This window comes from Gavia stellata, chromosome 16 (genome assembly GCF_030936135.1).
Source record: "Gavia stellata isolate bGavSte3 chromosome 16, bGavSte3.hap2, whole genome shotgun sequence".
NCBI lineage: Eukaryota > Metazoa > Chordata > Aves > Gaviiformes > Gaviidae > Gavia > Gavia stellata.
In genome coordinates this window covers 21118935-21131734 of record NC_082609.1, presented here as the reverse complement: position 1 = coordinate 21131734, position 12800 = coordinate 21118935, and the positions used below count along the sequence as shown (strand labels likewise).

General features: G+C 54.2%; 1 protein-coding gene across 1 annotated transcript; it reads left to right on the top strand.

The window, feature by feature from the left end:
* The first annotated feature begins 583 nt into the window (after window positions 1–583).
* Window positions 584–3805, top strand: LOC132318415 (protocadherin alpha-6-like). The gene is made up of 2 exons (XM_059825622.1): window positions 584–3149; window positions 3768–3805. Exons 1-2 carry the CDS (start codon window positions 584–586, stop codon window positions 3803–3805), a joined length of 2604 nt encoding a protein of 867 aa, XP_059681605.1.
* The last annotated feature ends 8995 nt before the right edge of the window (window positions 3806–12800 follow it).

The following is a 12800-nucleotide window of genomic DNA, read 5'->3' as shown; positions in this document are numbered from 1 at the left end:
TGGTGAGCTGCCAGCGGGGTAAAGAGGAGAGAAGGATGGAAAGAGAAGGGCAAGGGGAGTAAGGACGAGGGCACGGCAGGGCAAGAACGAAAATGAGAAAGAATAGGAAGAGCAGAAAGAAGACAGAGAAGGAGGAAAAGAAGTGGGAAAGGGAAGGAAGAAAGTAACGAAGAAAGATAATTAAAGGAAGAAAGAGCAAGGAAGAAGGGAAAATAGGAATCCATGCAAGTGAAGAGCAATTAAGCATGGAAGAAGGAGTAAAAAGAGAAAGAAAGAGAAAAAAGCAGGAAATACGAAGAAGAAAGAGGAGGAAGGAAGGGAGAGAGGAGGGAGGCGATGAGCGGCTCGGGCCGGCGGCGCGGGCGGTGGTGGGCAGCGTGTGAGGCGGCGGAGCAGCACACGGTGTCGCTGCAGGCTCAGAAACGGCGGCGGAGCGGAGCGGAGCGGAGCGTCGGCTCCGCCCCGGTGCGGCGGAGAGCCCGGCTGTGAGCGCGGGGGCGCGGCGCGGGGCGGGCAGGAGAGCCGGTGCGTCCGGGCGGCGGCGGGGAGCCGTGCGGGGCCCGGGCGGGCGGCGGCAGCGGCGATGGGCGTGTGGTGGGGGCCGGTGGTGCGGGTGCTGGTGCTGCAGGCGGCCTGGGCGCTGGGCGGCGGGCAGGTGCGCTACTCGGTGCCGGAGGAAGCCAGGGCCGGGACGGTGGTGGGCCGGCTGGCGCAGGACCTGGGCCTGGAGGCGGGCGAGCCGGAGGCGCGGCGGCTGCGGCTGGTGGCGCAGGGCCGGCGGGCGAGCGTGGAGGTGAGCGGGGCGAGCGGGGCGCTGGTGGTGAGCTCGCGGCTGGACCGGGAGGAGCTGTGCGGGAAGAGCGCGCCGTGCGCCCTGCGCCTGGAGGTGCTGGTGGAGCGGCCGCTGCGCGTCTTCCACGTGGAGCTGGAGGTCACCGACATCAACGACAACGCCCCGCTCTTCCCCGCCGCCCGCAAAAACCTCAGCATCGCGGAATCGTCGCTGCCGGGGTCTCGTTTCCCGCTGGAGGGCGCGGCGGATGCAGATATCGGAGCCAACGCGCAGCTCTCCTACACACTCAGCCCCAGCGAGCATTTTGGAATAGAGGAAGAAAACAGTAACTCGCGCAGTAAATCCTTGTTTCTGGTGCTCACGAAATCTCTGGACCGGGAGACGATGCCCGTGCACCGTTTGGTGTTGACGGCGAGTGACGGGGGCCGGCCGTCTCTGAGTGGCACGATGGAGCTGGTGATCTTGGTGCTGGACGCGAACGACAACGCGCCCCAGTTCAACCAGTCGGTGTATAATGTACTTTTGCCCGAGGACGCCTTAGAGGGGACACTGGTTGCTCGGGTGAATGCCACGGATCCGGACTTGGGAATAAATCGAGAAGTGGTTTATCAGATTGATACTCTTGTTCCTCCCTCGGCCTCTGATGTATTCAGCATCGATGATAAAACCGGAGAGATCAGACTGACGGGCGCCCTGGATTTTGAGGCAGTGACTTTCTACGACCTACACATTAAGGCGAAAGACAAGGGGACGCCCCCGCTGTCGGGTCACTGCAAGGTGGTGGTGGAGGTGGTGGACGTGAACGACAACGCGCCGGAGGTGTGGGTGACGTCGCTGTCGGTGCCGGTGGCGGAGGACGCGTCGGTGGGGACGGTGGTGGCGCTGCTGAGCGTGTCGGACCGGGACTCGGGGGCGAACGGTCGGGTGCGCTGCGCGGTGTGGCCGGCGGGGCCGTTCGGTCTGGTGGCGACGTTCGCGGGCTCGTACTCGCTGGTGCTGCGGGAGGCGCTGGACCGGGAGCGGGTGTCGGAGTACGAGGTGGAGGTGCGGGCGGAGGACGGCGGGGCGCCGCCGCTGCGCGCCAGCCGCGGGGTGCGGGTGCCGGTGTCGGACGTGAACGACAACGCGCCGGCGTTCGCGCAGGCCGTGTACACGGTGCTGGCGCGGGAGAACAACGCGGCGGGCGCGGAGCTGGCGCGGCTGTGGGCGCGGGACCCGGACGAGGCGGGCAACGGGCGCGTGAGCTACTCGGTGGCGGAGGGCGGCGTCGGGGGCGCGTCGGCGGGCGGCGGGTGGCGGTCGGCGTCGAGCTACGTGTCGGTGGACGCGGAGAGCGGGCGGCTGTGGGCGCTGCAGCCCTTGGACTACGAGGAGCTGCAGGTGCTGCAGTTCGAGGTGCGTGCGGTGGACGCGGGGGAGCCGCCGCTGTGCGGCAACGCCACGGTGCAGCTCTTCGTGGTGGACGAGAACGACAACGCGCCGGCGCTGCTGCCGCCTGCCGGCGGCGGGCCGGGGCCCGGGGCCTCGGGCGAGGCGGCGTGGGTGCCGGGCGCGGGGCCGGGCGCGGGGGCGTGGTGGGCGTGGGCGGCGTGGGGGGCGCCGGCGGGGCAGGTGGTGGCGAAGATCCGCGCGGTGGACGCGGACTCGGGCTACAACGCGTGGCTGCGCTACGAGCTGTGGGAGCCGCGGGGGAAGGGCCCGTTCCGCGTGGGGCTGTACAGCGGCGAGGTGAGCACGGCGCGGGCGCTGGAGGAGGCGGACGGCCCGCGGCAGCGGCTGGTGATCGTGGTGCGGGACCACGGGGAGCCGGCGCGCTCGGCCACGGCCACGCTGAGCGTGTCGCTGGTGGAGGGCGGCGAGGCGGCGCTGGCGGCCACAGGCTCGTCGTCGTCGGCGTCGTCGGGCGTGGAGGGCGGCGCGTCGTCGTCGTCGAGGAACGTGTGGCTGGTGGTGGCGATCTGCGCGGTGTCGAGCCTGTTCCTGCTGGCGGTGGTGCTGTACGGGGCGTCGCGGTGGGCGCCGCGGGCGGCCGTGCTGTCGGGGCCCGGGCCGGCGACGCTGGTGTGCGCCAGCGAGGTGGGGAGCTGGTCGTACTCGCAACGCCAGAGCCGGAGCCTGTGCGTGGCGGATGGCGCGGGCAAGAGCGACCTGATGGTTTTCAGCCCCAACTTCCCGCCGCCGCCCGGCGCCGCGGCGAAGGAGACGCAGCCGGAGCCGCCCGCTCTCCTGGACACGGTCAGTGGCCCTTCCTTTCTCGCCTCCCGCCCCTTCCCCCGGCGCCCCTTCCCGCCCTTCCCGCCCGCCCCCTGGGCTGTCGGTGGTGGGAGTCGGGCTCAGCCGCCGGGGCCTGTGGGTGGTGGGTGCGTGCCGGGTGCTTGCGGCTGTTCATGGGACCTTTGCATCTGCCTTCGGGTCCTTGTGGGAGCCCCGGGGCTCTTGGTGGGGGTGAGAAATAAAGATGTTGGTCCATCCCTCAGCTGTTACGGTCTGTAGCTGAGGTTTGGTGTTCTGGGTGTGAGTTGTTCTCCTGTGGAATAAAATCCTTGCTGACTGTGGGGAGAGGTGCCACAACTGCAAGACAGGCAGGCTGTAGTGGTGCCAGTCTCCCAGGCACCATTTATTGCCTCATTACCTTTGGTGACAGCTGAGCGTGCTGGTATTAGGGGTGGTTTCTTGTGGAAAACTCTGTCCTCCTCCTCTTTGATTGTCCTCTGCAAGAGACGTGATGCCGGGTGACATTTGGGACTTGCAGGTTTTCTCTCCCTGTGGAGAGAAGAATTCCCCTATTTTGTTCTCCCACCAGACTCATTAAGCAAGTAGGAACGTTGTTGCAGACTTTTCCTCTGTTGTTTTCCCAAGTATCTTGTTACTCTACTTAGTAGCATAAAGTGTTCAGGCAGAGGAGTGTAACCCGAGGTAAGTGTTAGAAACGGGAATTTTCTTTTTCTTTTCCTGCTCCCCGCCTGTCCTGCAGGTTGTGGATTTGTGTTTGTGGCCAGAGAAGCAGCATGAAATACGCTGTCCTGTTTTGATGTTCTTTCAGAATTTGTATCAACGGCCACATCATTTCAGAAGCCCTGGAAATCTTCTTTTCTCAAAAGAACAAACAAACAAACAATCAAAAAACCCAAAACCCAAAGAACCACCCCTTCCCAAGGAAACCCAAACCAAATTCTCCTACACAGTCAGTATCATCTGTTATGGTGGTGTGTCTTCAGCAATGTGTTGGGTTTTTTCTCAGATCGTGAAATCAATGCCATTGCCATTTGGAGCTATCCTGACATCACCTTCAGAAAGAGTATTTTTCCCAGGTCTGCCATGTTTCCATTCGAGATAGGTGAAGCATTGCCAAAAATGAAGGGTCAACAGCAGAGGGTCTGCAGGACTCCATGTATATGATACCTGTTTTTGTTTTTTCTGGTGCTTAATGGAAGTGGAAATCCTTGGGTAGGCCATGGGTCATGTTGTAAGACAAGAATGGGAGATGTGCGCTTGTCTTGAGAACACATATCCCAGGGTGTGGAGTGGAGGATGCCTAGAGGAAAGGATGGGGCAGGATGGGCACAGAGTGTTCCTGCCCAGGATCCTTTTCCAGGCTCCAAGTGCCTGGAGTTGGAGGCCTTCCTGATGTTGAGGTAGTGTGTAGTATTGAAATGCCCACCAGAGAGAGTGCCTTGTGCTGCTGCCTGATTGACGTAGGCAATGTGTTGGTAAGAGGGGGTGAGATGGAGGCCGCCGAATCTTGTCTGATGAACCTTTTCACCCCTGTTTTGGGAATGGTGTTGTGGGAGGGTAGCACTTCAATCTGGTGTCCTTGCGTAGTGGTGGGCATCTATAGCAGCTTCCACAGCTGCTGAGGTTGCTGTGATCATAGAATCCCATTATCATAGAAAGGTTTGGGTTTGAATGGGCATCAAGGATCATCTAGTTCCAACCCCTCTGGCATTGCCATAGATACCTTCCACTAGATCTGGTTGCTCAAAGCGCCATCCACCCTGGCCTTGAACACTTCCAGGGAGGGGGCATCCACAACTTATCTGGGCAACCTGTTCCAGTGCCTCACCACTCTCACAGTAGAGAATTTCTTTCTAATATCTGATCTAAAACTACCCTCTTTCAGTTTAAAACCATTACCCCTCGCCCTATGACTACACTCCCTGACAAAGAGTCCCTCCCCATCTTTCCTGTAGGCCCACTTTAAGGAGTGGAAGGCCACTATAAGGTCTCCCTGGAGCCTTCTCTTCTCTGGGTTGTAACAACACCAACTCTCTCAGACTGTCGTCATAGGGGAGGTGCTCCAGCCCCCTGATCATCTTTGTGGCCCTCCTCTGCACCTGCTTGGGCAAACCTATGTCTTTCTCATGGCGTGGGCCCCAGAGGTGAACACGGTACTCCAGGTGGGGTCTCACAAGAGCAGAGTAGAGGGAGAGAATCACCTCCCCCATCCTGCTAGCCCCACTTCTTTTGATGCAGCCCAGGACACGATTGGCTTTCTGGGATTGCAAGCACACATTGCTGGCTCATATTCAGTTTTTCATCCACCACTCCCCCCCCAAGTCCATCTCCACAGGGCTGCTCTCAATCCACTCATTGCCCAGCCTGTATCCATGTTTGGGATTGCCCTGACCGCGGTGCAGGGTCTTGCACTTGGCCTTGTTGAACTTCATGAGGTTTGCACAGGCCATCCTCTGTAGCCTGTCAAGGTCTTTCTGGATGGCATCCCTTCCCTCTAGGGTATCAACCACACCACTCAGCCTGGTGTCATCCGCAGACTTGCTGAGGGTGCACTCAGTCCCGTTGTCCATGTCCCAGACAAAGATGTTAAATAATACTGGTCCTAATACGGGCCCCTGAGGGACACCACTCGTCAGTCATCTCCACCCAGACATCAAGCCATTGACCGCAACTCTTTGAGTGTGACCATCCAGGCAATTCCTTATCCAGCAAATGGTCCACCTGTCAAATGCATGTCTCTCCATTTTAGAGATGAGGCTGTTGTGTGGGACAGTATCAAATGCTTTGCCCAAGTCCAGGTAGATGATGTCAGTCACCTTCCCTTTTCCATCAATACTGTAACCCCATCATAGAAGGCCACGAGGTTTGTCAGGCACGGTTTGCTCTTAGTGAAGCCATATTGGCTGTCACCAATCACCTCTCTGTTTTCCACGTGCCTTAGCATAGTTTCCAGAAAGAATGTGCTCCATGATCTTGCCGGGCACAGAGGTGAGACTGATGGGGCTGTAGTTCCCCAGGTCTTCCTCTTTTCCCTTTTTAAAAATGAGGGTTATGTTTCCCCTTTTCCAGTCACTGGGAACTTCACCAGTCTGCCACAACTTTTCAAATACGAGGGATAGTGGCTTAGCAACTTCACCTGCCCGTTCCCTCAGGACCCTCAGATGCATCTCATCAGATCCCATGGACTTGTGCACATTCAGGTTCCTTAGACGGTCTCCAACCTGATCTTCTCCTACGGTGGGCAGTCCTTCATTCTCCCAGCTGAGGTTTGCTGCTCTGGGTGTGAGCTGTTCTCCCGCAGAATAAAGTGAATGCCGGTTGCGATGAGAGGTGCCACACCACCAGGTTTGCAGAGCCTCTTCCTACTTGGAGTGTAGCATTTGCACTGATGAAGAACTGCGAGACACACAGGCTGTGGTGGTGACAGTCCCTCAGGCCCTATTTACTGCCTTATTACCTTTGCTGAGTGCTGACTGTGGTTGTATCAGATGTGGTTCCTTGCAGAAAACTTTGTCGTCCTCCTCTTTGATTCTCCTCTGCAAGAGGACATTTCCTCGGATATTTTTCTTCCAAGTATGTTGTAACAGTAGTTCATAGTATAAAGTGTTCAGGGAGAGGAGTGAGACCCAAGGCAGGCATCAGAAACGGGAATTTTCTTTTCCTGCTCCTCCTAGGTTGTGCACTGCATTCCTGGCCAGTGAAGTGTCATGACATACACTGGCCTGTTTTGATGTTCTTTTCATATTTGGATCAATGTTACCAAAGCCCTGTAAACCTTCTTTTCAACTGAAAAAACCCCAAAGCAAGCATCCCCAAATTGTCCTACGCATTAGATACCATCCATTACCGTGCTGTGCTTGTCAGCGTATGGGTTGCTCTCTCACTGCATGAAATCAATGCCCATTGCCATTAGAGCTGTCCCAAAGTCATGGGTTTATGAAAGGCAGGTCCTGCTTGAGTAACCTGATCTCCTTCTATGTCAAGATGTCCCGCTTAGTGGATGAGGGAAGGGCTGTGGATGTTGTTTACCTGGACTTCAGTAAAGCCTTTGACACCGTTTCCCACAGCATTGTCCTGGAGAAACTGGCTGCTCGTGGCTTGGAGGGGTGTAGTCTTTGCTGGGTAAACAACTGTCTGGATGGCTGGGCCCAACGAGTTGTGGTGAATGGAGTTAAATCCAGTAGGCCGCCGGTCACAAGCAGTGTTCCCCAGGGCTCAGTAGTGGGGCCGGTTCTGTTCAATATCTTTACCAATGAACTGGAAGAGGGGCTCGAGTGCACTCTCAGTAAGTATGCAGATGACACCGATTTCGATGGGAGTGTTGATCTGCTGGAGGGTGGGAAGGCTCTTCAGAGGGATTTGGACAGGCTGGATCGACGAGCCAAGGCCAGTTGTCTGAGGTTCAACAAGGCTCAGTGCCATGTCCTGCACTTGGGTCACAACAAGCCCATGCAACGCTACAGGCTTGGGGAAGAGTGGCTGGAAAGCTGCCCGGCGGAAGGCACCCCCCAGACCTGGAGGATGCTGGTCCACAGCCAGCTGAATATGAGCCATCGGTGTGCCCAGGTGGCCAAGAAGGCCAATGGCATCCTGGCTTGTATCAGAAATAGTGTGTCCAGCAGGACTAGGAAAGTGATCACCCCTTTGTACTTGGCACTGGTGAGACCACACTTGAAATACTGTGTTCAGTTTTGGGCCCCTCACTAGAAGAAAGACACTGAGGTGCTGGAGCGTGTCCAAAGGAGAGCAACGAAGGTGGTGAAGGGTCTAGAGAGCAAGTCTTCTGAGAAGTGGCTGAGGGAACTGGGGTTGTTTGGTGTGGAGAAAAGGAAGCTGAGGGGAGACCTCATCGTTCTCTATAACTACCTGAAAGGAGGCTGTAATGAGGTGGGCGTTGGTCTCTTTTCCCAAGTAGCAAGCGATAGCATGAGAGGAAACAGCCTCAAGTTGTGCCAGGGGAGGTTTAGATGGGATATTAGGAAAAATTTCTTCACCGAAAGGATTGTTAAGCATTGGAACAGGTTGCTCAGGGAGGTGGTTGAGTCACCATGCCTGGAGGTATTTAAAAGCCATGTAGATGTGGCGCTTAGGGACATGGCTTAGTGGTGGACTTGGCAGTGTTAGGTTTGCAGTTGGACTTGATGATTCTAAGGGTCTTTTCCAGCATAAATGATTCTATGACTCCATGATCATCTTTGGAAATAGTATTGCTCCCGGGTGTGTAAGATTTCCACATGAGATTGCTGAAGCATTGCAAAAGATGACGGGTAAGCTGTAGAGAGTCTGCTGGACACCATGTGTCGCGTTAAAGGGCAAGGCAATTTGGCAGAAAATAAACCCCCTTGCGTTCCAGCTTGTCCTCAGATATCAGAGGGGCTGGGGGCGGCTAGGCTTAGATTCTGAGTGATGCCCAATTTTTCTGTGTTACAAGTCCGGTCGCGTTCAATGTATTGAACTCTCACGATTACGGATACACTCGTAACACCATCAGGATGTTACAAGCCCGGTCGCGTTCAATGTATTGAACTCTCACGATTACGGATACACTCGTAACACCATCAGGATGTTACAAGCCCGGTCGCGTTCAATGTATTGAACTCTCACGATTACGGATACACTCGTAACACTGCACACTTTCAGTCTAGTCGCGTTCCATGAACTAGCACGGCCACACTTAAGGGATTTGGTGGCGTTCAATGAGAACTCTCACGGCTAGATTAGTGAATAGTGCAGTTTATTGAAGCAACAGATACACAAGTTCTTTTGGATTGCCGGTGATAAAATTACTGCTTGCAAAGCATGTGCAGATACCAAGAATGTGAGTAATATAGCCTGGCTACAAATGCGTTAAGTTATAAAGCAACTCTATAGAGATTTCTAAGTTTCCCGGGGAAGCACTTGGTATAACCAAGTGTTCGAATCTTACCCAAAGGCGTCCCTGTGGGGGGGAAGAGAGGCTCAGCCCGTCGACTGATCCCAGGTGTCAAAGGTGGTCTGCGATGGTATCTTCCCTGGCATCCTTCCTCTCTTAAGCCATTTTATATTATTTGTCCTTACAGGTGGAGCTTGAGTGACTCTAGTCATACATACCTCTATTGTAATTGGTGTAAAAGTTTCTCGTCTACTTTTAAAGGTATAGACCAAGAAAAATTCAGAGCGCAAGCTCAGTGAGGGGTGGTCGCACCTTGGAGGTGGGTAGCTTTGGGATGGAGGTGTGTTCTCTGGTATTATAATGAGATTATAATGAGCAAAGTTCACCCAAAGGATAGTATTTTGTCAAAAAATGACAGACTGTTGGCTCAGGGTGGTAAATATGCAGCTCAGGGTAGTAAATATGCAGCTTGTCAGTTCCATAGTAACTTCCAGTTCCCGTCTTATCACAGAGCCTGGCCGCGGTGTCTTCACTCCGCTCCACCCTCCGTGTAGTTTCTCTTAGAGTCAGCGCACCAAGCTCCCCTGGTGTTGCCAACATCTAAGGTTGCCTAGGGAACTTCTGTGGGATGGATTCCTTGCATATTCGCCACATTCCACCCTGAAGATTTCTTCAATGCTGTACCTTCAACGCTGTACCTTTAATATAAATTTAATTCCTAAATTACCTCCAGCAATTATTCCACACCATGTATGCGATAGGATCTGTATGGTTTTCTGTGGTGCTGTCATTGGTGAAAGGGTCTGCAAAAGCTGGAGTGAGCCCTGAGGTGGGAAAGGAAACTGGCATGTTCATGGAGGTGAATGTGGCAGTGGCACTGAGTAGGGCCTGGCCATGTCCTGATGTGAAGGGTGATCTTGATCGAGTGGCAAGACTTGTCTGAGGGAAGCGGAAATCATTGGGAAGGTGATGGGCCATGTCACAAGAGAGGAATGGGAGATGATCTTGTCTGGAGAACCCATGTGCCAGAGTGTGAAATGGAGGATGCCTAGAGGAAAGCATGCGTCAGGATGGGCACGGAGTGTTCGTGCCCAGGATCCTTTCCCAGGCTCCAAGGGTCTGGAGTTGGAGGCCTTCTGGATCTTGAGACAGTGTGTGGTATTTTGAAATGCGCACAATGTCCTTTGTGGTTATGATGATCTCCCACCAGAGACAGTCCCTTGTGCTGCTGCCTGTCTGGCATAGGCAGTGTGTTGGTAAGAGGAGATGAGGTGCTCACCGCTGAATATTGTCTGATGAACCCCTTCCCTCCTGTTTTGGGAAAGGTGTTGTGGGAGGGTAGTGCTTCTCTCTGGTGATAGAGGAAGACATGATGTGATGAGGGGGTGGGTGTAATCTGTGTGTGCTTGACTTCCCCTACTTGTGCACTTGCACAGTCGGCCCCGGTAGAGATGCTGTGTCCCCTGAGTTAGATGCCTAACTCAGATATGTGCACGTATGTGCCAAATCCTTCAGAGCACCCCAGCTCTGGTTTTCTGTGGTACACATTCTCCCACCCAGTTGATACCGTGAGTGCGCTTGCGCTTCGGGATTTGGTGTGGTTTATTCAAAGAATAAGATCTGAGCGGAGTGGGATCAGAGCTGTCAAGCTCTAATCACGGGATCTTTAAGAACTCTAACGTGCAGCTCTGTGGTGTTTCCATCTGAGATTGCTGAGAAGGCAAAAGGATTGAGGCTGAAGGTCTCGCATCTGGGAAGAGCATGCCAGTCAGTGAGTGTCTTTGCAGTCTTCCCTATGTTCTTTGTGCCAATTTTGAGGGAAGGTGGGGATGGGCCAAGGGCTGGGTCATGCTCAGAGTGGGTTTTATTGCTGGGACGTGGTGTTGTGGTGGAGCAATGTCTGGGTACTGTGGCAGCAATCCTCTGAGTGGCACGGAGCAGGGCTTGGGGTATCTATCACGGGGAGGATGACTTTGAGTGGGGAAGAATCTTTCCTGAGGAGTTGGAGATGCTGAGTAGAACATGGACTGTGTCATTGGTGAAGAACTGGAGTACATATGCTTAGCTGCAGATCTCACTTCCCAGAGCCTGGGATAGAGAATGCCAGTAGAGAACCTTGGGAAGATGCCCGGTGCACAAGGTTTCTTGCCTGGGGTCCTCTCAGGACCTCCACAAGTTCTGCATATCCTTGTGCCTTGGTGTTCTGAAAATGTTTCTTCCCTGAAGAATCACCCAGTGACGTTACAGGTAAGTCGCTCCTACCTAAAAAAGATGAGTCTGAGAGACAGCTGTACTTGCTTACCTGTATAGTCGTGGTATCTGTATCTTGGATTGACCGTGGTCTCTGTTGCTTGGATTGGGAGTTGGACTCGATGATTCTTATGGGTGCCTGCCAACTTGAGATGTTCTATGATTCTATGAGTGGACCAGCAAAGCACCACTGCCTGCTCTCATTCCTTTCCTTCTGCTTCCAGGCTCAGTGGCAGCAGTGGCAGCAAGCACGGATGGAGGAGGGACCCTCATGCATTTTTTGGAGTGGATGTGTTGCGAGTTGAGGGGATGTTTCTGTAAAAATATCGTGGTGTTACCTTGGTGGCTTTTGATGGGTGGCTCATGCTACTGAGTGAGAGGTATTTGATGAGGACTAATGCCCCTGGGTACTGAGGTTCTTGGTGCGTTGTTCTGGCAGAGCATGCCTGCCTGAGAGGAGAAGCAAGAGCTTGCCATTCATCATGCAGGTGGAAAATGTGCTAGGAAGAATAGCTCTTCCTCGAGGTATATGAAGAGTTCTGAGGAGCTGTGTTTGCCCCGTGCTTTTTCAGCCTTTGTGGAGAATTGTCGTGCTGGGCTGTGATGGGTTTGAGTTCCCAAATGAGAGAGTCCCCTGTGTTGTGTGGGCTCATTGGAGCCTTTTGGCACAGCTGTCCAAGTACCTGTGGCTTGGGCTTGTGTTTCCGAGGGTGGTGGATTCTGTTCTGATGCAGCAGAGCTGTTCGATGCCAGATGATTGCCTTGCTGTGTTATTTGCTGGGTCCTCGAGAGGAGTCGGGGCTGAAGAGTGTGGTCTTCATCCTGAAGGGAGGGGAAGTGGCAGGTGCATGGACAGGAGGAAAGCAGGAAGTTTGTTCCCTGTCCAGGGAGATGGAAGGTGGTAGGGAAGAGGAATGAGACCTCTTGCTAAAGGGTGTGTCCGTGCTTCACGGCGAGTAGGGTGTAAGTATTTAAAAACGTTTTGGTAAAGGGAAAAATGATCAGAAGAGACAAGGATGGAAGCAGAAGAGAATGGAGGGCAAAGACAGGGCTCAGCGGGGCAAGAAAAGAAAAGAGAGGAAGGAAGAGAGAAGAGAAAGGAAGAAGGAAAGGGAAAGGAGGAGTGAAAAAAATAAGGAAAGGAGGGAATCTTTGCAAGTAAGAAAGAAGCAAGCAAGGAAGAAAGCAAGCAGGAAGGAAGAGATGATTGAGGAGATCACCAGCATGCACCGATGTGATCTCAACATGCTGAATGGAGTTGAGGACCTCAGCATCCCCAGTAGTCAGGGCTGCTCTGCAAGGCTTGTTGAAGAGCGGTGAGAAAGAGGAAAGAGAGGCCTTGCCAAAGGGCATGTCGGTCCTTCATTGCGAGCATGGTGTAGGCATTTGGAAAACATTTTGGTAAAGGTTTTTTCCTTGACAGAAGAGTCAAGGATAGAAACAGAGAAGGAGGGGAGGCAAAGAGGAGGACAGAGGAGAGAAAGAAAGAGAAGCCATAAGGAAAAAGAAGGAAAGAGAAGGGGAAGACAGAAAAATAGAGGAAAAAGAGACTAGCAGCAGGAAATGAAGAAGGAAAGGAAAAAGAAAGGAAGGCGTCCGTGCAAGTTAAAAGCAAGCCGGGAAGAAAGCAAGAAAGAAGAGAAAGGAAGG